Source organism: Adiantum capillus-veneris, chromosome 15 (genome assembly GCF_014529385.1).
Source record: "Adiantum capillus-veneris isolate H3 chromosome 15, ASM1452938v2, whole genome shotgun sequence".
NCBI lineage: Eukaryota > Viridiplantae > Streptophyta > Polypodiopsida > Polypodiales > Pteridaceae > Adiantum > Adiantum capillus-veneris.
In genome coordinates, this window is record NC_140945.1 from 114,258,917 (window position 1) to 114,281,765 (window position 22,849).

At 40.8% G+C, this 22,849-nt stretch overlaps 1 protein-coding gene across 1 annotated transcript in view; it reads left to right on the forward strand.

Annotated features, from left to right (window-relative positions):
• The first annotated feature begins 20,772 nt into the window (after nucleotides 1-20,772).
• LOC147441311 (Radical SAM superfamily protein) overlaps nucleotides 20,773-22,849 on the forward strand; it is a 48,119-nt gene continuing 46,042 nt past the window's right edge. The window contains exon 1 of the mRNA XM_086482988.1: nucleotides 20,773-20,993. Coding sequence (XP_086339114.1) covers nucleotides 20,833-20,993 — 161 coding nt within the window. The 5' untranslated portion in view covers nucleotides 20,773-20,832. The remainder of the gene's footprint in view (nucleotides 20,994-22,849) is intronic.

Here is a 22,849-nt window from a genome sequence, read left to right on the forward strand (position 1 = left end):
CCCTTTTTTCAAGAATATAATTTTGGTTTTGGAGCATCGATTGTGTGAGTACATTTACTGGTACCACTGGTGTACTTTGTGATGGCGCCTCAAAAATCTCAATTAAGTTCAATGGTGTGTTCCTTGGTGCATTCGGATTATTAGGACATTGGGAAATCAAATGATCTATGCCACATCAATTACACATGAGTATCGGCATTGTAGATGTGCTCCCTTGATTGGTATGCATTAGTGAGGTATTATTTTGTAGTCTAATAGGACACTCGCCTACACGATGTGGACCCCCACACTTGGAGCATTGAAGAGGTGGTCTCTTGGCAGTGAGATTGATATTGTGGCCTCTTGTTGTAAGGACGGCTACTTGATAAACAAGTTTGACTTGTCCCCAACAATCTTCCATGTAATATATAGGACTCTCTTCAAGAGTGTCCATCTCATAGGCAATACTAGTGTCTATTTCTTCCTCACAGCCATCCAAACATGCACTAGATGGCTCGCGACCCATATGATTCACATGGGTGACTCTTGGATACGGGGGCTGCGGTCCTAGCATTGGAGGTGATATTGATGTAGCTTGAATAACATTTTGGGCTCTAGGAACCATGTGTTGCGATAGTTACTCAGCAGATGGGGTAGACATCAATGCAAGAACTCGAGGTGAATCCGTCCAAGCCAAAGGTGGTCTGTCTATCACCATCACAGGTTTGAACATTATGCAATCCTTAGCTTGGTGATCATACCTACCACATGCATTGCAATTCCCATTAAATTTTACTCTAAATGTAGGGCAATCATTAGAACTATGTGGATCAAAGCAAACTGAGCATGATTGTTGTTCCCTTCTTGGATACATATGATTGTTTTGTGGAGCATGATTATCTCTAAGACTTTCTTAAATTGGCCTTGGTGAGATCTTCCAAAGTAATCTCAGATATCTTTTGCTCTTTAACAATAGGCTTTATGGTCATTGGCTCATTCCCCAATGCTTGCGAGCTACTATATTTTGACTCAGAGGACACTCTTTCACCTACAATCAGTAAATTGTCTTCCAATTGGATTGCATTGGTAGTGACTGCCTCCCACATAGTAATACATCTAATGACTAGGCCATTATAGATATTTTCATGTTGCAATCCTCGAAGGAATCTATCGAGCAATTGGTTATTGTTGAAACGCTCATTTAGAGGACAATGAGAGTTTAAGTGCTTTAGACGATTGATGAAGTCTCTCACTGACTTGATTTCATCACGTTTGGCCTTTTGTAGCTAAGACGCTACACCACAAAGCACACCTTCTCGTATGTACTCCTTCAGGAAAATCTCCGAAGAGTAGGGTAAATTGTTTTTTCTTCCATCATTAAGGTCCTATACCAATCCTCAGCCTTCCCACTCAAAGTCAAGCTTAAATCATTTCACTTATGTAGTTCATTGTGTTCTGCTAGGGAATCACATACTTGCTCAAATACTTTGATGTGCTTTTGAGCATCTTCGTTTCCATTGAATTTTTGTGTAATCTTTGCAATCTATCCCTCTTTACTTCTAGGTTCTCTCTCAGGTGCATGATGCATATTCTCCGCAATAGATTGACCTATCGTTTGAGCAAATGCTACCGAATCACCTACGTGAGGAGGTATGGCTGGTGGAGACACTCCTAGAAACATATGTGGAATGGGGGTGGTTACTTGCCCTGGCCTATATGTAGCCGATGTAGGATATGGAATATGGCTTGGCATAGGCCCACTCGGATAAGGGCTCGAGAATGGCACTTCTGGAGCATATGTTGTTGGTACAATCGGAGGTGTAGAAGCCATGTGTGCATAAGTGGCTATAGGCACATACGGTCGAGGCCCAGTGGTAGGTACCACACCACTAGCTAGCGGTATTGCACTAGCCCTAGAGTCTATAGGTGCATTCTTTGTTAGGTCCATTACTGGAGTAGGCACCACGGTTTCTATGAGAGGAAGTTGACCCAAACTAGGAAAACTAAAGTTGATGTTTGTGGGCTCGGAGTTCATCGGGACTCCAAGTGAAACGACATATGAGGGGTCCATAGGACTCACCATAGGAGTCTCCATTTGTGAAAGAGTAGGTTGTTTGGCCTTGCTCGTATCCAAAAATCTCATGGCATCCAGACAATGGTATCAAAAGTTTGATGCCTTTATGCATTCCCTAGGATATAAGTGCAGTAATGAGGATCCATGTCTTTACATGAAAAGACAACCGAATGGACAACTTATTATACTTATCCTTTATGTAGATGACATGCTTATTGCTGGTCATTCCAAGAAGGACATTGCTGACTTGAAAACCAAGTTGAAAAGTCAATTTGACATGAAAGATTTGGGTGAAGCCAATCACATTTTGGGTATGCGCATTACGGGTGACCGTAACAAGAGGTTGTTGTAACTTTCTCAAAAAGAGTATGTGCACAAGGTTCTTGATCATTTCAACACGCAGAAGGGGAAGACTTTGAGTACTCTATTGCCTACATATTTGAAACTTAGCAAGAACAATTGTCCCAAATCTGCTGAGGAAAAAGCTGTGATGGCTAAGGTTCCTTATGCTTCAGCTTGTGGTGATCTCATGTATGCCATGGTGGCTACAATACCTGACATTGCACATGCAGTGGGAGTTGTCAGCAGATTTATGTCTAACCCTAGTAAAAAGCATTGGGATGTTGTCAAGTCGATTCTCAAATACTTGAGTGGCACTGCAGATAGACAGTTATGCTATGGTCATGGAGATTCATCTGTTCAGGGATTTGTAGACAATGATTATGCAGGCTGTGTTGATAGTCGTAAATCAACAATCTTGGAGATCAGTTCTTCAAGACTGTACATGCATTTCTACCACAAAGGCAGAGTATGTTGCATTGAGTGAGGCATACAAAGAAGCTATTTGGCTTGCTTGCCTAGTGAAAGATCTTGGATTGGAGCAGTACACCAGTTCTTCATTGTGATAGTCATAGTGCTATTGCCTTGGCTAACAATCTAGTGTTTCATTCCAGAACGAAACACATTGATGTGCGTTATCACTTCAGTCGTGAATGCTTGGCAAACAAGAGCCTTGATTTAGTGAAGATTCCTACATCAGAGAACACAACAGATGCACTCACTAAAAGTCTCTCCAGCCATCAGTTTCAACACTGTTGTTGTGAGCTGATGGGCATTGGGTTAAGAGTGGTTCTCTTCCATTCTTATGGTCTCCCACACTGGCCATCAAGTGGTAGAATGTTAGGTTTAATGGCCATGTGGTCGATCGCCCATCAATAACTATTACTAACCCTAAGTGTACAGCTATACACTTGTGTGAGCTACTAACACTAAGTACAATGTGTATTGTGCCCTAGTGCATAAGATAGAGAAGAAAGAAAGGGGGCACACAATGTGTGATGGCTCTCCCCCCTCCAACCTCTGTGTGTGTGGTTATGGTGGTGTGTGTGAGTGTGTGTGCGTATTCTTTCCGCTCCCGATGTGCTCCCGGCTCCTCTCCTTTAGTGTGCAAGCCATAGATGGCTGCAAGCACTCAATTAGGCTAACCTAGCAAGCTCAAAGAGAGCAAGGGCCTATCACTCACCGCTCTATGCTCGCGGTCGTGAAGGATTCCTTGCCGCAAAGAAGAGGGAGATGCCGCTACCGTGCTCAACTGCCTTGCCACCACCAATGCCGCTGCACTGCTCAATCTCTCTCTCTCTCTCTCTCTCTCTCTCTCTCTCTCTCTCTCTCTCTCTCTCTCTCTCTCTCTCTCTCTCTCTCTCTCTCTCAAGCATACACACACACATACACACACGTGAGCACACCATGGAGAAGGAGATGGAAATAGGGCAAGAGCACTCTTCTTTAGCATGCACCCTTCAAAATAGGGGATATAGGTCACAATGGCCATTTTATATGGGTTTTGCCCATTCACACATGGGCACCCACTCCGGTCAATCAAAGTAAAAATACTGTCAAATGACATATGTGGTGCATCTCTCATCGGCGATCACCCAAGCACCTATATGTTGTCGACAACATGTGTTGCAAAACATCAGGCTTTTGTGCTGGTATCACCACCCAATCGACAGGCATGCACCCCTTTGCGTGCTATTTACAAGGGTGCCCTGCACACGTGCCCATCAGAGCCTCGTGTTGATGCAATGTCGATAGTTGTTGAGCAAGCCAACATCCTCCTTGATTGAGAAAATTTTTGCACCCATAGTGCAATGTGGTTTGTGCCCCTTACTGGGCTAGACCATTTGGTGTAGCAATGAGTCTTTTGACTAGCATTCATCATGTTATTTTGAGCGATATGCAAGAGGTTGCCGAGAGCTGATCACTCCCCGTTTGAATCTAATTTTAGAGCACCTTTTTTGGGTTCTTTTGGGGTGAGCTGCCTGGTCTCACCTAAGCCAGGGCAATCCAATTGTTTTGAAAAGCTTTGAGGCATTTTGTTGGTTCTTGCAAGGCATGGGTTGACCCCCTTGATGTATGTTATTTGCAGAGCATATTGGCAGAGCTAGAGAGCTCCTCGGTATTTTTTTTTGGTGCTTTAAGCCTTGAGTTGGCTCCACAAATTGAGGTCTTTCAATCCTTCCTCGCTCCATATACTTTGTATCCATCTAGAAGAGCAGTTCATGTATGATTAAGTGTAGATTTTGTGCATGATTTATTCATGCTTTTTAAAGTGTTTATGCAAATGGTTTGCAATCATTTTTTATTTCATTTTGGCACTCAATGGTTTCTTTGCCATAGCACTTTGGCATCGCATTGCAAGAGAGTTGATGTTGTTGGCTTGTGTTTAACTCACGAGATTATGCCATGCTCCACGGAGCCTTTTTTGCATTCTACTCATTGCCATTAAGTATTGTTTACTACTTTATGGTTTTGAGTGCTCTTTCAGAGATTGGTGTGGTCGAGGTTTACTCCCATTTTATCATAATTTTGGTCGACAATTTTTTGGTCAGTTTGTAGTGGCCAAGATCATCTCCCACTCTAGCATCTTAGATGCGGTTTTTATGGTTGAGATTTTGCTCATTTTGCAGGGGAGACTCTATCTGATTTTCCCTAGATTTCTTGCCATAGTTTTGGCTTGATTGCTATCCACTCTCTTGATACATTGAGATGGTGATTCCCTTTTGTTGCGGTTGATTTTACTTCCCCACAGTGTGAATGCAATGTATGCTTGTGTGGCTATGAGTTATAGGTAGCTAAACTTGAGCTTTGGTACAGGTGGAGTCATTCTCCCACTCTCTCTACAGGTTCCACGTTAATTTTGTAGTTGAGATTTGCATCATTGTGATGATTGTCGAGTATAGAGTGTGTAATGGAAATGGCTTATGAACTTTAGGTGAAGCACTTTTGAGAGATTACTTTGTGACCATAGCGGGTGAACTTAATTGATGGTAGCAACATAAACATGGTACTTAGTTAACTTGGCATGAACAATACTTTTGCAAGAGAGAGAGTTTAGAGAACATGACAATAGTTGAGGACCGGATTCATATGGAGCCGGTCCCCCCTCGAATAGGCATTTGTATTAGAGTTTCTCCCATCAAGAGAGACTTGGTACAATACAATCTTTGTGTTCCTTGTGACCTACGTGATGCAATGAAGATGGAAAGCTTCATGCATCACAAGCATAACATAAACTTGTAGAAAGCATCAACTATCCCAAGCCTCAGTCCCAAGGCCTCAAACACCTTTGAAGGTGGAGAGAGCTAGTGGGGAATGAGGGTAGGGAAGAGGAAGACGAAACATTCCATAGGAGAAAGAAATAGTTTCTCACCTATCATCACTCTTCTTGATAGCATACATAATAGCATAGTAAGGAAGATGGAGAAGATGGTAGGCTTAAGCATTGAAGCATGGCTCTCTTGGTTGGATTTGCATTCCATAGCCAAGAGTGTTGGTGTAGGCTCTCACTTCTCACAAGCTTGGAGAAGGAAGTGGAGTTCCTCAACTTTCACCAAGTGAGAATGAATCCACAAAATAAGTGTGTGTGTGTGTGTGTGTGTGTGTGTGTGTGAGTGTGTGTGTGTGTGTGTGTGTGTGTGTGTGGTGAATATCCCCCCAGCACCCCCCTTGCTTACTTGGGGTGAGTTGTAGCTTTTACACATGTTTCAATCTCATTGGACCCCTCTCCCTAGCCAATCACATGCAGCATGCATTCAAGTACATGGGTAGTCTTTGGACAAGTGTCCTCCTTACCCCTTAGAGAGAGAGAGAGCTTAAAAATATCTAGATATTTGATGGATGGAGCTAGAAGCTCATTGGATCCCTCTTTAGCCCAACCAATAGCATTCAAGCACACCATGTGGTTAAGCATAGGGAGAGTCTGACATGTGTCCCATGTGCCCTTTGAAAAAGAGGTGCCCTTTGGGTGCGTGGAAAGTTAAGTCAAAGATTCCCCTAACTTTGGAACTTTCATGCATAGGAAGCTTCTCAAGCACCTTCCTCATTAAGTTTGTAGGGTCTCTTTTTGACTCAAGCACCTTACCCCCCATGTATGGGAAGCTTCTCAAGCACCTTCCTCATTAAGTTTGTAGGGTCTCTTTTTCACTCAAGCACCTTACCCCCATGTATGGGAAGCTTCTCAAGCACCTTCCTCATTAAGTTTGTAGGGTCTCTTTTTTACTCAAGCACCTTACCCCCCATTAAGTATGACAAGCACCTCAAGTACCTTAGTCATCAAGCATGACAAGCACCTTAGTCATCAAGCACAACAAGCACCTCAAGCTTAGGTCGGGTTCCCACCTCAAGCTCATTGGCTAAGGTCAAAGGATTTCTAACACTAACCATTGGAGGTCTTTAATGAAGCTAACCCTAAGGTCTTTTAAGCTCCATTAGATGCACATTTCTCTTTGATAGACTACCTCCTTTTGGACCCTTATTGAGATGTAACCATCTCTCCTCCTGGACCCCTACAACTGATGTAAATCTAGAAGCACTTATTGCACATTGCTCTTTGACCATCTCCTTTTGGACCCCTATTGAGATGCAACCATCTCTCCTTCTGGTCCCGTGTTGAGATAGGTCTAGAAGCACATGTCTCTATTCTAACTCTTATTCCCATTTATTCTCCCACATTAAATGATCAGTTTAATATGAGAAAACCATTTGGTAAAGTTAGATATTATATTTTATGACATTACCTTTCTCTTGAAATCATAGTCCTCCTCGACTATGAGGTAGAGAAGATAAAGCCTAGTCATTATTCCATGTTACTTAGCGGGTAGAGGATCCCTTTTTACCCTTCAACATCATTCCAAGATGGATGACTGATCCATTTGGTGGTTGGGAGACGTAGCTGCCACAAGCATGTCTGCTCTTTAGTCCATATCATACTTCCAAAGTAGAGTGACAAGTTCTACTTGGTGTTTGGGAGACATCGTCACCACAAACATGATTTTAAGCATGCATACTTCTTAAATTTGTGCACAATAAAAAGAGAACTAGTCTTATAAAGCTCACCTCGTAGAGTCAACTATTCGTGTTGCCATACTGAGCTCACTAACCGTGCGAGTGTTTTTATGCCTTAGCCGGGTAGCTCATCCGGATTGATAATTTTGTTGGTCATTGGAGCTATGCAACAATGGACCCCCAACATTTGGCGTCGCTACCGGAGACGATGGCCTACACTAGTGTAATTGTGGCATAATCGGAAGTGTTTCCTCACTAATTCACTACTAATTTCACTTGCGTGTTTATGTTTTTGTGGATTTTGGATGTGTGTGCATGAAGCAATGTGTTCACAATTCCCTAATGTGTCACCGTATCTTGCCAATTGTGTGTTTACACACTCTAATTTCACACTAACCCCTTGCTTATTTCACTAATTTTTGCTAACTTACTAATTTGCTATGAAGGATTGGAGCATTCAACCATTCAATGATCTTCAATGGAAAGGTAATCATAGTGGTATTCTCAACCTCCCTAGAATCTAAAGATGTGTAGAATTGCGTAGAGATCCCACCATGATGCAATGTAATGTTGATGCTATGTTGGATTGAAAATTTTTCGAATGTTCGTTTTCATGCCATCGTAATGCCGAAATTTTTAAGATTTGGTGGCGTATGAATTTGGCAAGTTTCAATTGCTAATTGGTGAATGTGTGTTGCTAATTGTGTGCCTAATTGAGTTAATTGCATGCTTGGATGGTCAATTGCAAGTGTGTGTGCACTAAAATCAAGTGTGTGCGCATTCTAATTGAGTGTGTGTATGCTTAATTTTAGGTGTGTGCACTATTTTGCCCATGTTTGTGCACCTAGAAATCAATGTGTGCTTAATGATTCTTCAATGTGATGATTGATTTGTGTTGTGCTCATGCTCAACTAATGATTTGTGAAATCACATTGCAATTTCAACAAAATTTACCCTTTTGTGTGTGCACCTAAAGATTGGTAAAAACAGTCAATTTTACTAGTGTGTGTGTGTGCTAAAAAGTGTTTAAATTGCATGATTGATTCAATTTTTGATTGCATGATTGATGTGTATAATTTTTAATTGCTGCGTTTTTGTGCTCAAAATAGGGATTTGCACACTCCAATTGAGTTGATTTTTTACCTAATTTTGTAGGTAATTTTGCCGGTTTAATTACCTAGTTTTGATTTTATTGATGAAATTGTTTGGCAATTGAATTGATGTGATTTTTGCAATTTTATTTGGCTGCATTAATCCCTAATGTTGAAGATGCATTAATCCCCAATGTGTGGAGAATTTTTAGAAAATTTTTGGGTATTTTTTGGATAATTTTTATAATTTTTTGCTAATTTTTGTATTAATATTCGCTTAATTTCATATTTTGCGATCTTTACGAGCTGTTTTGAGTGTGTGTTTTTGGCTTGATTTTGAGCGCATTTGGGCTTTTGTTTGTCAAATTTTGAGCGTTTTACTATTTTCGGGGACCCGGTTGATGATTTTGTCGAATTTTGCTTTTTCAGTAAAAACTACTATTTTTGGTGTGCTTTTGCGTGTTGGAAATGCTCGGTTGTGAATGACAATGATTTTCTAAGATTCCTAGAATTTTTTGGATTTTTTTGGTAATTTTTGGAATTTTTGGCTAATTTCCGGCCTAATTTTGGCATTTTTGCATATTTGGAAATTTGAATTTTTTTTAAAAAGACGATTTTTGGTTTTCGAAACCGTACCTTGTGGTGCATAAGATTCTTCGTCGGGTAGACCTTTACGGTCTCTTGGGACAATTTCCTACGACGTTAAAAAAGCCTTCTTCTTTTTGTCGACTGCTCTCGTCTCGCTCCGCGTGAACATTCCCCACCCCCACTCTCTCTCTCTCTCTCTCTCTCTCTCTCCTCTCTTACTCTCTCTCTCTTCCTCTCTCTAAGCCCCTCACTCTCTATATCTCTGCCTGTAACACTCCCCCTCTCTCTCGCTGCCAGCGCGTGACCAATGTTAGAAAAAAATAGGGGTCCAGTGTACTTTAACTGGCTGAAATCCTAAAATCCCGGTTAAATTTTGAGCTTGCCTTGAAGAAAACCGGGAAATTTTCACAAATTTAAGTGTAATTATCGGCCAAAGGTTCCAAATTTGACCTTCAAGTTTGCCCTTATTTTCTTTGGTTGGGAAAAATATGTTTTTCTAGCCCTGCGCGTGACCCTCTCTGCTTATAAACACACACACACACACACACACTGTTATTGGATGCTCCCGCCTTGGTTTCGGACCCCACACACACACACACATCCCGACTCGTGACACTCTCACTTTCTCTCTACTCGTTCAGTCGCTCTGATGCGCGTTGTCCTGCCCTGCGCTACACGCCAAGACCCCACCTCTACAGTCATCTCCAAAATCCTCGCCACGCATGCGCCTTCAATCCCGCTATCACTGTTGTTGCAATTACCTGCAAGTCAACCCGCTAGATAAGTCCAGGTAACAAAAGCTTTTTATTTATTTACTTTTTGTTTTTTTGGTAACAAAAGCTCACATTGCTGGCAAGCACAATCAAGTGGTCGATGCACTTTCACAACGGCCAAGGATAAATGTGGTGTCTATAGCAACTCACAGTGATCTATCTTTTATGATAGATGAGTATGCTACTGACCAAGACTTTAACTATGTAATTATAGCCTTTGCAATAGGGAAGAAAAAAGAACCATTCACCTTCAAGGATGGTTATCTTTCAAATGGCAATAGGCTACCCATACAATAACAAAGTAATGTATGAATTCCATGCTTCTCCTTATGCGTGGCAAAGAGGGATTGCATAATCTACTCTTTGAGGAGTAGAAATGTATTTATGTTGGCCTACCATGAAAAGTAAACATACCATGAAGAGTACGTTTCAAAATGTGTGGTATGCCAAAAGTCAAAATTTGATTGAGGGAAGCAACTTGGATTGTTCCAATCGACATGCTTAACAACAAAACACACTCTATGCATGTCAAAAAGACTATTAAGGAACATCAAACGAAAACCCTCTTCAGATCTCAAATTTTCAAGTATCATGGCTTGCCAACATCCATAGTGTCGAACAAAGATATTAAAATGACCACTAATTTCAAGAAGGGTTTCTTTGAGAACCTAGGAAGTAGATTAAATTTCTCTTTCGGCCTATCATCCACAAACGGATGACCAAAGTGAAAAAACTAATCTACCGATTCTTGTTCTACTAAAAGCCTATGTCATGGAAGTGGATCAACATTCTCAATGAGAGAAGTACCTACCTCTTATGGAGTATGCGTACAATGACATTGTACATACTCCTATGGGGAAAGAACCTTTCGAGGTTAAAGAGGGAAGATCTAAAAGTCCCTTACTACTTAAAGTACATGGGAAGATCTTCATTGTTGATGAATATAGCCGAAACTCACAAGAATCTTTTCCAAAGATTAAAGAGGTTATATCCATCTCAAAGCAAAGGCAAAAAGGGCTACTGCTAAGAGCCATAGAAGAGCCTTAGCCTTCAAGTAAAATGATTAGGTCTTGCTAAAATTTCTCAAGGCTCATCTAAGGCATACTACGGGCAAGAATCCTTCGGGCCACCAAGTATTATGCTAACCCACCAAAAAGATACTATGGTCCTTTTTAAATTCTTAAGCCAATCAATGAAATGGCTTATCAATTAAAGTTGCCCCAACCATTGACTCATGCACCATGTTTTCCATGAGAGCCTATGTAAGCCTTACAAAGGAGCGCCATCAAAAGAAGCAATACCTGCAGACCCTCCAAAAATCGGAGATCAAATACTTCAATTTGAGTCCATCCTATGACATGAAGACAACGTATTAAGAAACGGAAATATTATCTCACGATATCTTATTAAGTTTAAGAATTATTCTTTTAAAGATGATAGATGGATGATGCAAAGAACCTAGCTTAAGGATAATAAGAACCTTGTCAATGCTTACAATGATTCCTTAAAATAAGCATATGAAAATGCGTTTTAAATGAACAATGTTTTTGTCTTATAAGACTAGTTCTCTCTTTATTGTGCACAAATTAAAGAAGTATGCATGCTTAGGATCATGTTTTGGTGACGACACTCCCAAACACCAAGTAGAACTTGTCACTCTACTTTGAAAGCATGATATGGACTAAAGAGCATACATGCTTGTGGCAGCTACGTCTCCCAAGCACCAAATGGTTTAGTCATCCATCTTGAATGATCTCGTAGGGTAAAAAGGGATCCTCTACAGAACCAACTGAAATACCACCAGTCATGGCGTATTGTTCAGATTGTGGACAAAAAGGTGGACATTTTTCTGAATATTGTCTAAGAAATCCAGACAGTAGGGACATATCAATTGCCACATAATGTACAGAGAAAATCGGAAATGCGAATCTCGATGTAAGTGCATCTAACTCGTCACTTTTAATGCAATGGGATGATTCTGCTTTACCTTTAAAAGCACCACTAAAAACACTGCAAGTTCAAAATAAGCATAAAGATGCACATGCACCTAAAAAGCTTAAAATTGATTCTTTGAACAACATATTCCTGCATGAATTTGGTCAAGTGTCTAGATATCGCCAAATGATGAAAAGATTGTTTGGTTTGCAAATGATTTTGCATGCACTGCCACAAGTGCGCAATCATTTATGAGTCTAAGAGACACATCAAACAGAATGATGCTAGCATTGTATGGTACACATAATTTATATGCACACTATGTAGACCAAAAAGGAAAACTGTACAAAAAGGATCGACCAGTGTTTGAACGGCCCACATACCAGCTCATAGAAATGCGTCCAATGATAGATCAAAAAGTATGGTTCATTTCAAAGGAAAGAATCTATTATAGCCCATCCTCTCTAGAGCTGAAGGATATTACCCGAGTGAACTCAGAAATCTGTTCAAAGTCAAACTCTCCTCCATCGAAAATCAAGCTTCGATGTTGTGACCAAACGAGCATATACTTTGACCAAAACAGTCGTAGATATAGACGGGAGTCTAGCATCTATGATGCATTGGGTCATGAAACCACAGAAGCTCATATCATAGGAGACCCATGGGATAGACAATATCAGGGCAAAGATAATGCTATCTACAGCTTAGCTTGGAGAATATTTTGTCATCTTACACGAAGATACATAGGAAACTATGCAGAAGGTTTACATATGCAAACCATCAATAATGCTACCCAAAGTGTGCCTTCATAGTCCCAAAAGGTGAGACTAAACCAGAGCCAAACAATTTTGAACTCTTACAATGAAGCAAGCTATAGTGATCACCCTAGGAAGGGGGGAGCTGTAAATCCATCAAGTTCAGCTTATGTACTAGGAAATGGTACACCAGTTAGAAGCCCTAGAGTCTCTAGCCAACATACCCCTTCAAGGCAGAAACCATTGAAAGATCATATGGTTGTTGGAAGTTTCCAATTGACCCAGATTTCCTCAGAATCTACAAATAAATACCTCTATGAAGATTATCAGGGACAAAAGTTTCAGATGATCTCCACAAGTCAAAGCCAAAAGCCGACAAATCCAATAGTGTCCAAACGGTTACATGTGACCAAGCTCACATATGCATATCAAGATGCACATGGTAACGAATATCAGCAAGATCATGCTCTAGTACAAACCCCTATGGATGGTACGACTGAAGTTAAAAACTATCTAAAGATGATGTAAAGCTTGAAGCTGCCAAAACAGGTGACAAAAAAGTCAAAGTCAATGTGAGCAAAAGTCCACAAAGGTCACCACCAAAATCTCCTCCGAAGAGACAGATTCTAGAAAGTATTATAAGATCAAGGGTTACTCAGATGCAGGTGGACAATGCTCATCAGCTGTAGACAAAAAGTTCAATATCACACTCATACGAGTCGACATCTACGGAAGCAGGTGGTCAAAGCAAAGAAAGTGCAGATAAAGATCAACCAAAGGATGCTGCCATAGCAAAAGCAGTCAATTCAGACACGAATCCTAAGATGATCTAGTACAACATTGTTGGTGAAAACGAAGAAAACATGTCAAATGAAGTAAAGCTAGATTTTCAGTTAGACAAGAACCTCATGTCTTATATCAAAGCAGATCTTATTGAAGAGGATTCATCTCCAATGAACAGAACTTCAGAAGAGCTTAAAGCAAATCAGGCAATAGCAAGTGCAAATCAAATAGAGCAAAGAGCGACCACGGAAGCTATTGAGCAGAGAATGCCATCAAAGCCAGAAGTTAAGAAGAGCGGAGTTGCAAACACCATGGAAGCAATAGGAAGTCCAAAGATTAATTACTCATTGCATGTCGAATCAGCTATTGTAAGTCAAATTGGAAACCAAAGTCTCAAGTCACCCTCCATAGAGACACAATTAGATCAAGGTGAGACCATGGCAAGAGCAGGGCATAAATATTTAATAGAAACAGCAATGAGAATAGCTATAGTTCTCAGCAGTAAAAAAGGAGCAAGTGCCAGATGCAATGCTCTATTGGATAACGAAGCAAAGTACAATATGATTGCAGACAACATTCAGAGCATTCTAGAAATTACTCCATGCAAACATGATAGCAAAACAATGTGAGGTTTACATACAAGTCAAAAAGAAATGGCTGCTACCCTTAGCATCCAAGATCATGAAGAGCAGGTAAAGTTTTAGGTGAAGCCTTCAAAGGACATGCTTGCAGATGTAATCCTTGGACATCAGTGGTTAGATCAACACAAGGCCTACAAAGAAGATAAAATTCTAATACTCTCTTCTCCAAGAGGTAGCCAACAGTGGATACAGGTAACATTAATGCTAGATTCAAAGTTACAGAATTCACAAGAATCAAAGACAAATCTTGCAGACAAAGGCAAAGCAAAAGTGGAACTTCCACCAATTAGCAAAGAAGATGTGACAGCATATGCCTCTACATCAAAGAACCCTCATGGATCAGCTTCTTCAAGCAAGTCAGGATTTCAAAACTTCAAGTCAATTGCTGACCCAACTGAAATCTTTAAGGAGACACCTAGAAAATCAAAGATATTTTAGTCAAAGTACTCAAGAAAGAAAAAGATAATCAAGCAAGTGTTTGTTCCGAGCAGTTTAGTCAAAGTCAATGATCCGGTTTGGATTAAAGACAAGAAATCAACACAAAAAGACAAACACATGGGATGGATAGCATCACAATGGAACTTAAAAGAACAGATGAAGTAACATCAAGTCCCTCCCAAGAAAGAAGGCCCACAAGGTATCAACCTCGACAATATCCTAGGATACCTAAGAAACAGGTATACAATAGAACAGCATTGAAAGATGCTAAAGTCAACCACAACTCTCAATACAGAACAAAGATGGATCTCAAAGAATCTTCCTCTTAGACAAGGATTCTACACAGATTATACAAAGATTTGGCTACCAGCCAACCACAAGCCAATTGCAACTAAACCAGGCCTGCATGAAGATCTCAAGAACTCAACAAGACCTAGAATGGAGCAAAGTCAACAATGGAGATACAAAGGTCATCAAGAGATTTGGATTCCTAAGTCTTCCAATGCTCCTAGTCAAAAGCCAGATGCTAACAATGAGCAGAGGCCTATAACAACATCAAAGACTCCTATCAACAGGTCTACTTGGAGAATCAAACAGATAATGGAGTCTTCACAGTCAAAGAACGACAACCCAAACAACAAAAATGCAGATTCAAAGATGATAAAACAGGTATGGCAAAAGAAACCTTCAATGCCAACTTGGTCCTTCACTAATCCTCTTTTTGAGGTTTCAAGCTTACTTTTACCTGAAGAAATGTTTATAGTACGCACAAGAATGTAAAAAGTCAAGTCGCCACACTCTGGCATAGTCAGAGTCGGGCTACTGAGCCATAAGATGAGCAAAGCATTAGTCCCAAAGCTTCAAGTCATATTAAACTCTGTGTTAAGAGTCGTAGTTATTAGGCTTACGCTCAAGCTGGAAGAGTTGAGAATATATAAGTCATGTCGCTCATGCTGGATGAGATGAGCATAAAAGTCAAAGTCTATTAACTTATAATTGGTGGAGTGTCATAGAGTCCAACACTCACGCACAATGCACAGTAAGATGAGAGCACATATCCTTGTCAACGAAACCATTCTTAAAGGGGTGCCAACTTGAAAATCCATGTCATATGCTTTTATAGCTACACCATCTTTCTGAAGAACCCCTCAAAATCTTTCATGCACAGCATATTGTTTTCCATGCATTTCTGTGTATGCATAAATAGGATGTCCCACCATTGGACATATGCATTAGAAACTCTTTTTTGCTTCCACCTATGCAACTTGAGTGGACTACAACAGGCAAACCAATGCCATGCTAACCAACAAGTCATGCAGTGGGGTCACTACTGAGCGAATAGGAAGCTTGGGGATTGCCCAACGCTCCTTATCGCTTGGTGTTGACCTAGATGTTAAAGCCATTACAAGCGACAACAAAGACCTTTGGGCAAGATAACCGACAATGGAAAAACAAAATTTAGTGGAGTCAATACTGAGCAAATAGGAAGCTTGGGGATTGCCCAATGCTCCCTATCGCTTGGTGTTGACCTTGATGTAACCGACAAGGAAGACCATGGTGATGTAATTACAAAAATGCAATTGAGTCACTACTGGGCGGATAAGAATCTTGAGGACTGCCCAACGCTCCCTATCGCTTGGTGTTGACCTTGCTCTTAAAGTCATTACATACGACAGTTGAGTCAATACGGGGCGAATAGGACACTTCGGGACTGCCCAACGCTCCCTATCGCTTTTTGGTGCTGACCTTGGCAAATTGGCATTGGCCCAGTAAACTTCCACGGATATCATATTTTTTAATTCCATATCTATCAGTGAATAATCCCTTCAGTAGTTTATTAATATTTCCCATGCTAATAAGTACTCCAATAATGCGTGTATCCCAAAGAAAATTTTATCCCACTGGGTTTTTTCCCTTTGGTCATCCAGGTATTAGACCCTAATTTAGAACCTCATCATTTTACTTCCCTTGTAGATACTTTTCATAAATAAACAAGAGCCTCATCTATGCTATTACAACGGACAAATGCAACATCATCTTTCACATAAGACATATTTGGACCAATCAAGATGCTGCAACAAATAGAACCTCATCAACAAATTCAATGACAAATGAAGACAATCAGGCCATCAACAACCAATCAAAAACCTTCCACAGCCTCCACGGATACTTTTCAACAGTACCCGAGGATGGGCAGTAAAATCGGAAGGGGAGATATTAATTGAGTCAACGTCAGTTAACAAGAGCTGCTAAAGACCGAAGACGTACATATGTACATCAAAGATCAACAGAAAGAAGCAGTGAAGATTGGAGTTACACATTTTCTACACTTTTCCAAAATGGTCATGTATTGTAAACTCCCGATTTATTTCAAGCCATTGTAATATTTTGATGTGTTGCGGGCTCAATGGGAGTTCCAAGCTGTAAAGAACAGGTCAGCTAGTGTGCCTAGGTTGCAGATCAGTAAATGGTGGAGCCCTAAAGGCCTTGGGTGCCCAGACATTGCATATTTTACCCTAGGTACATAAGGCAGTGTGTAAAGGAAATTAGGGTTCTCAAGCTCATTTGTTGAGAGCACTCTTTGGTGAGAGCTCTTGAGGTATGTGGCTATGGAGTCCTTGAGCTTCTCCTTGCTCATGAGATTTGATTAACACTAATCAATGATTCATTCTCTTTCACTATGCCTCTCTCATGCTTCTTATGATTGCCTATGATGCTTAGATTAGCTAGATCTTAACTAATTAGTGGTTGTGATTGTTCTCTCTTGCTTGTGTGTGCATGTAGGTTTGATTGGAGTGTGGTGCTCAATAGATCTGTGTGTGTGTGCTTGCAATTAGTGTGTTTCATGATAGGATTAGTGTTGTGTGCGTCTTGCAATCGTAGTGTGTGTGATTGGGTTGATTGGAGGTGAAGAGAAGTGGATGTGGAGATTGTCCTTCATTGTGGCTTAGCTCCTCCATAGGCGAGAAGCTCACCTCGTAGAGTCAACCATATGTGTTGCCATAATTAGCTCACTAACTGTGTGAGTGTTTCCATGCCCTAGCCAGGTAGCTCATCCCTCCGGATTGATAATTTTGTTGGTCATTGGAGCTATGCAATGATGGGACCCCCAACCCCAAGCTCCTCAGACGACACAACCAGTCTCTAATACCATGTTAATAAATAGAGAAGGAGAGAGTTTGAGCTCTTGTAAGCTGCTCGTGCACACACACACACACACACACACACACACACACACACACACACACACACACACACACACACACACACACACACACACACACACACACACACAGAGATGGAGGCAAAACCTTTTACTTTTTCTTCTTCACTAACATGTCTACAAAGCATAAAAAGGAAAATACAACAAGGGGAGACTAGTACAACGGTCTAATGTAAGCCACTAGTGAGTGAGTTGGATGGATAAGTTTGACATCATTCTGGCAGCTAGACCAAGTCGATGTAGTCCAATTATAGTATCATTGGCAAACATATGCATATCCACCAAGGCGTGCTAGTGATGATGACTATCGATGATAGTCCTCCAAGAGAAGTGCACGTTGAGCTTGACATCTCAATAACAATATTGGACATACTTTATAAACTTCTTGCTAAGGCTATTGCTATCAAAATAAGTCCTTTATTAAAAGGATGCATAAAGTCCTTTCTTAAAAAAAGTACATTCATAGCCCATATGAGTGCATGAAAATCCCTTGCAGAGATGACAATAAGATATGATTTGGACACATTCATATACAAACCAACATCAAGAGAATACAGTTTTAGAGTTTTCATACATCTACTCATATTTATACTGTAGCCTTCAAAACATTATGATGTTCTCATGAAAGCCTTAACCTAGCATATGTTTATTTCTAGCTTTGTAGAAGTACTTGGCTATCCAAAGAGTCCAAATATGTGTCTAGAGGAAGGGGACTAAGACCCATGTCTCACATATCTACTAATCTAAGGACCTTGGGAGAGTCTGCTATTCACAAGGATTCTAGTTTCATCACATCTACCTAGCACATAAATACATTGGCTTATTCTTGAACCAAACCTCAACTTCCTAAGAATGGCAACAATGAGGTCATGTTGGGCAGTGTCAAAGGTGTTAGAAAAGTCAATATGCAATAGTACCATATCTTGCCCAGATCTAAGGGAGTGCTCAATGCCAAGCTCTCAACCAAGCTGAATTGCTAAAATGTTATAAAAAATGGATCTCCCTCCCAATAAAGCCAAATAGAGATAGGGTAAACGGCTTCCTTCTAGACACATATGCAAACATTTGGGTTATCCCATTGGGGTGAATGTTCCTCAACATGACCTATAGGCTTGGGTTCTCAAATAAGTTTATGAAAAGGTAGACTCCTAGCATTGTGATGAGTTGCCCTTCCGTGTTGGAGTTATGATTATACATGCGATCATGGTGCCATACATTATGTACTTTATACCCTTGTTGCACTTGTCAAAAAAAAAAATCTACAGGCTTTTAGATCATTGTTGCTAAAATTTTTGTGGGGTAGAAACTCTGGTGCTTTAGCTATGGATGACTAGGATCATATGGTAGCCTCTTTGGAGCTAGGTGGCTTGGAATGTATGCAATTAGATATGGATGCACATGCTAGGAGGGCCACTCTCATGAAGCATATACTTAAATCTAATACCGATCCGACAATTTGTCTACGGTTATTGATTGATGCATTAGTCGTCTACTTTCATGGCTCTTGGAACTTGTCTTCATGAGAAAAGATGTTCTCTGTTGCTCCTCTTAAAAGCGGTTTTTCAACTTCTCGACTGTTGATTAATGCTTGGAAATGCATTTGCTCTAAACTGACAAAGTTAAGTACACAGGAAGTTTCCATCTGTTGACAATGTTTTCTGGTCTTTTGTTTATAAAAAGAATCTTGCCCTGTTATTGTGGAGGAAAGCACTCTCTTTATTCAAGAAATGTGTTTGCTACGATGGTCAAATTCTGGACTCTCATGATAGTTTCAAGATATTTGAACAGCCAAAAGACAATTTAGATTGCATTTTGGTTTTTGAAATTCCTTAGGACCTGTTGTGTACCCATGTCAACAATTTGGAAATGCATCCTACCACCAATGTTGAGGATAGATCCAAAGACAGGGTGCTACCTCAATCTACTACCAATTGCTGGACTTCTCCCACAATCAAATCTTATGTGCTCCTCATATGTGACCCCTTTATGATACACGAGAAATGTAATAGAGTGTGGAACATGCATAAAGATAAAGAATGATGGATAAACACTTTGTATAGTCTTTGGTCTTCTCTATGTACATTTAAATTTAAGGTTTTCCATTGGAAGCTTATCTGTGGTGCTTTGACTTTTGCTAAGAAGATGCACAAGAAGCAAATGGGGGATGGATTGTGTCACAGATGTAAAAGGTCTGAAACCCAAAAACATCTCTTTTGGGGGGGTTTAATTAAAAATTATATTTCATTATTGAACTGGTTTAGAGTTAATTGCCAAACCCTAGTCAAATCAAATTAGGCCTTTATTAAAAAAAAAACATAATTATACTGTAAGTCAGAGTCCGAATATTGGAGATGGGGTCATTTATGGTGGTCTCAGTCACGGGGTGTTAATGTTATTAGGTTTAAAGTTACCTTCAACTTGCGCTATGCAGTTTTGTTTGTAGTCCTATCTACATTCATTCTTATGGTTTCTTTGGTCTATGAGAAATTATGCTCAATTTGAGCATCATCTCTATTTTAGAGTGTCATTGCATTTACACATTCTTAAGACCAGAATTCAGGAGGATATATATGTCCTTACAAATCAATGCTTCTCATGGCCAAGATGTAAATATGTAGCAAAAACATTGAGAGAGAGAGAGAGAGAGAGAGAGAGAGAGAGAGAGAGAGAGAGAGATTTTCCTAGCACAAGTTACAACTCGTGCTCTAGATTCCTTGGCATCACTAGTTCTACATGCTTATCTCCTAAAATCAGTGGTTCATATCTCATTCACAAATCCCATAAAAAACTCTTCATCATTCTAGACTTGGTAGTCCCCGAGCCCCCCCTCATGACTAAGTAACACGGGGTCTTTAAGACCCCTGGACGGTGGGATCAATGGCGATTGATCCCTTTGAAAATCTCGAGGCCAATGGACGGCCCCAAAAAAATGACGACCCACCTTGTAGCCATGCAAAGCGAACCCAGCACCTCTGGCCTTGCAAGCCCGATGGCCTAACCACCACAAGCACACGTCGTGTGACATGGTGACAAACATAACATTTGTAACTAAACTCGGACGTTCACCTTCCCTTGTCCTTGTTTGCTAATTGTTGTCTTTGTTTACTTTTTGTTGATCGGACGGTGCCGTGCCTCTCGTGATTCTCGCATGGAGTTCTCCACTGTGGATCCCATGGCTTCATTTAAGACCCCGTGTTAGTGCTGAGATGAGCCCCTGGCATGACTCTCTCTTTTTAACGTCCTCTCTGTACACTGTCGAAGAAGCTATGGTGGATGAACGACGTTATTCAATTTTCGATGAGAAAATACTTCGAGATGAGCTCGACGCTCTCCATGCCAACCCTGTCCACATCGACTCTACATGGAGGTTTGTTCTTGCTCTGTGTGTGCGTGTTTTTGTGTGGGCGCACGTGCGTGGGGCGCATTAAGCAAGCGAAGATCAATGGCAGTAGGAAGGACGCCAGGATGTGACTCGATATCACATTAAGATTCAAGGATATGGGCAGCTTCTCAAGGAGGCCCAGTGCATACATGCTTATTGGATTGCTTTAGTGCTACTCTCACAAATGCACACATATACACACACCTAATCTCTCTCTCTCTCTCTCTCTCTCTCTCTCTCTCTCTCTCTCTCGCACACACACACTCCCTCACTCTCTTTCACTCCCAGTGTTTATACAAAAAAGGCAAGGCCTGTAGATGGAAGAAACTCTTTCTGAGGCGATCTACATTTAGTGCTACTTGGTGTTGGTGATGAACCTTTAGGTAACATTTTTTGGTAAGTGTCTCGATTAGCTGGGAATCCCAGTGCGTCGTCCACACTTCCGCGTTGCACACTTGATGACTTTACTAATTATTAAGGTGAACTCTCTCTTCATCACGGATTCCGATAGGCCCAAGATTTTGATTCTTAGCCTGTTGCAGACAGAATGCTTGTCACAAAACGGAAGCGCAACTGAATTTTGGTACGTAAATCCATTAAGAAGCGAGAGTAGGCTGGAGATTGGAGAAGAGAGAGAATAGACACCAGACTCGGACCAGAAGAGTTAGATTGGTCCCCTCCCTAAGAGAGTATCTTTATTGATGGGGAAAAGAGAAGTGCAAGCAATTAAATCAAGGTGGGGCTTGATATCCTCATTTTATTCCAATCTTTGTCTCGATTGATACAAATTGAATTGATGAAACCACGAATAAATCACAATCACATCCATCTTACCGGCATACTTATTGAATTGGATCTTCTTGGGAATTGGTTTAGTGATGCTATGGGTAGCCTTCGTGACGGTCTTGCAAGCCTCGTAATAATGCTCAACGGGTGTAGGATCAGATTGATAAGCTAGTGTGAAGATGAGATCATGCATGATCTCCTGCTCTTTCTTCCGCGCCTCAGCCTAAGCCTCGCGCTCTCTTGTGCGAGCCTTGGCCTCGGTTGCCAAATGCTTCTCTTTACGCTCGGCTGCCTCCACACGCTCTTGTTGTCTAGCCTTCTCTAACTGTATTATCATATCCATCATCATCCGCCTCATGAAATCCATGGAACTAGGTGTTGCCGTTAAGGGTTGACTGAAAGTTGGTGGATCCATTGGAGTAGGGTACAACTAAGAAAAGTCAATACCTCACTCCCTCTCAGCTAAAGGTTTACATGGAAGAGTGAAAATGTTTCTTTTGTGGTGAAAAAGGCGACAAAAAATCGAATTGTCCACATTTTAAGAAAGACTCTTCGCCTCTTGCCTCAAATTCAGTCCTTGATAATACCAAGAAGGAGAAAGGTAAATGGCAACGCTGAAAGGGATGGATGGGCAGAGAGTCTTGTTTTTATTTGATCAAGCTCGATAGACAACTTTATTTCGTTGGACACCTTAGAATTTCTTGGTCTCACACTAGAGAGATTAGCAACCCCAATCAGCTTTGGCTCGTCCTTCGAGGGGTTGACCTTGAACTCTACTCTTGTTCAAGGATATCTGAATTTGAAGATCGGCAAGTACTTTGATTAAGAGTCTTTCCTAGTAGCTCCAAATCAAGGTTGTGATGTTATTTTAGGAATGCCCTGGCGTTACAAAATTCATCCTACCCTAGACTATGTAAGCAAGAAACTGTCCCGTTTTAGAGGGCAACAATATGATGTACATGCTAGTGCAAGTGATTGGCCAATCCCTATGATCAGTCACATCACTGCTAAAAGAGAAATAAAGAAGTGTCTTGTTGCTTACTTGATTTTTGTCA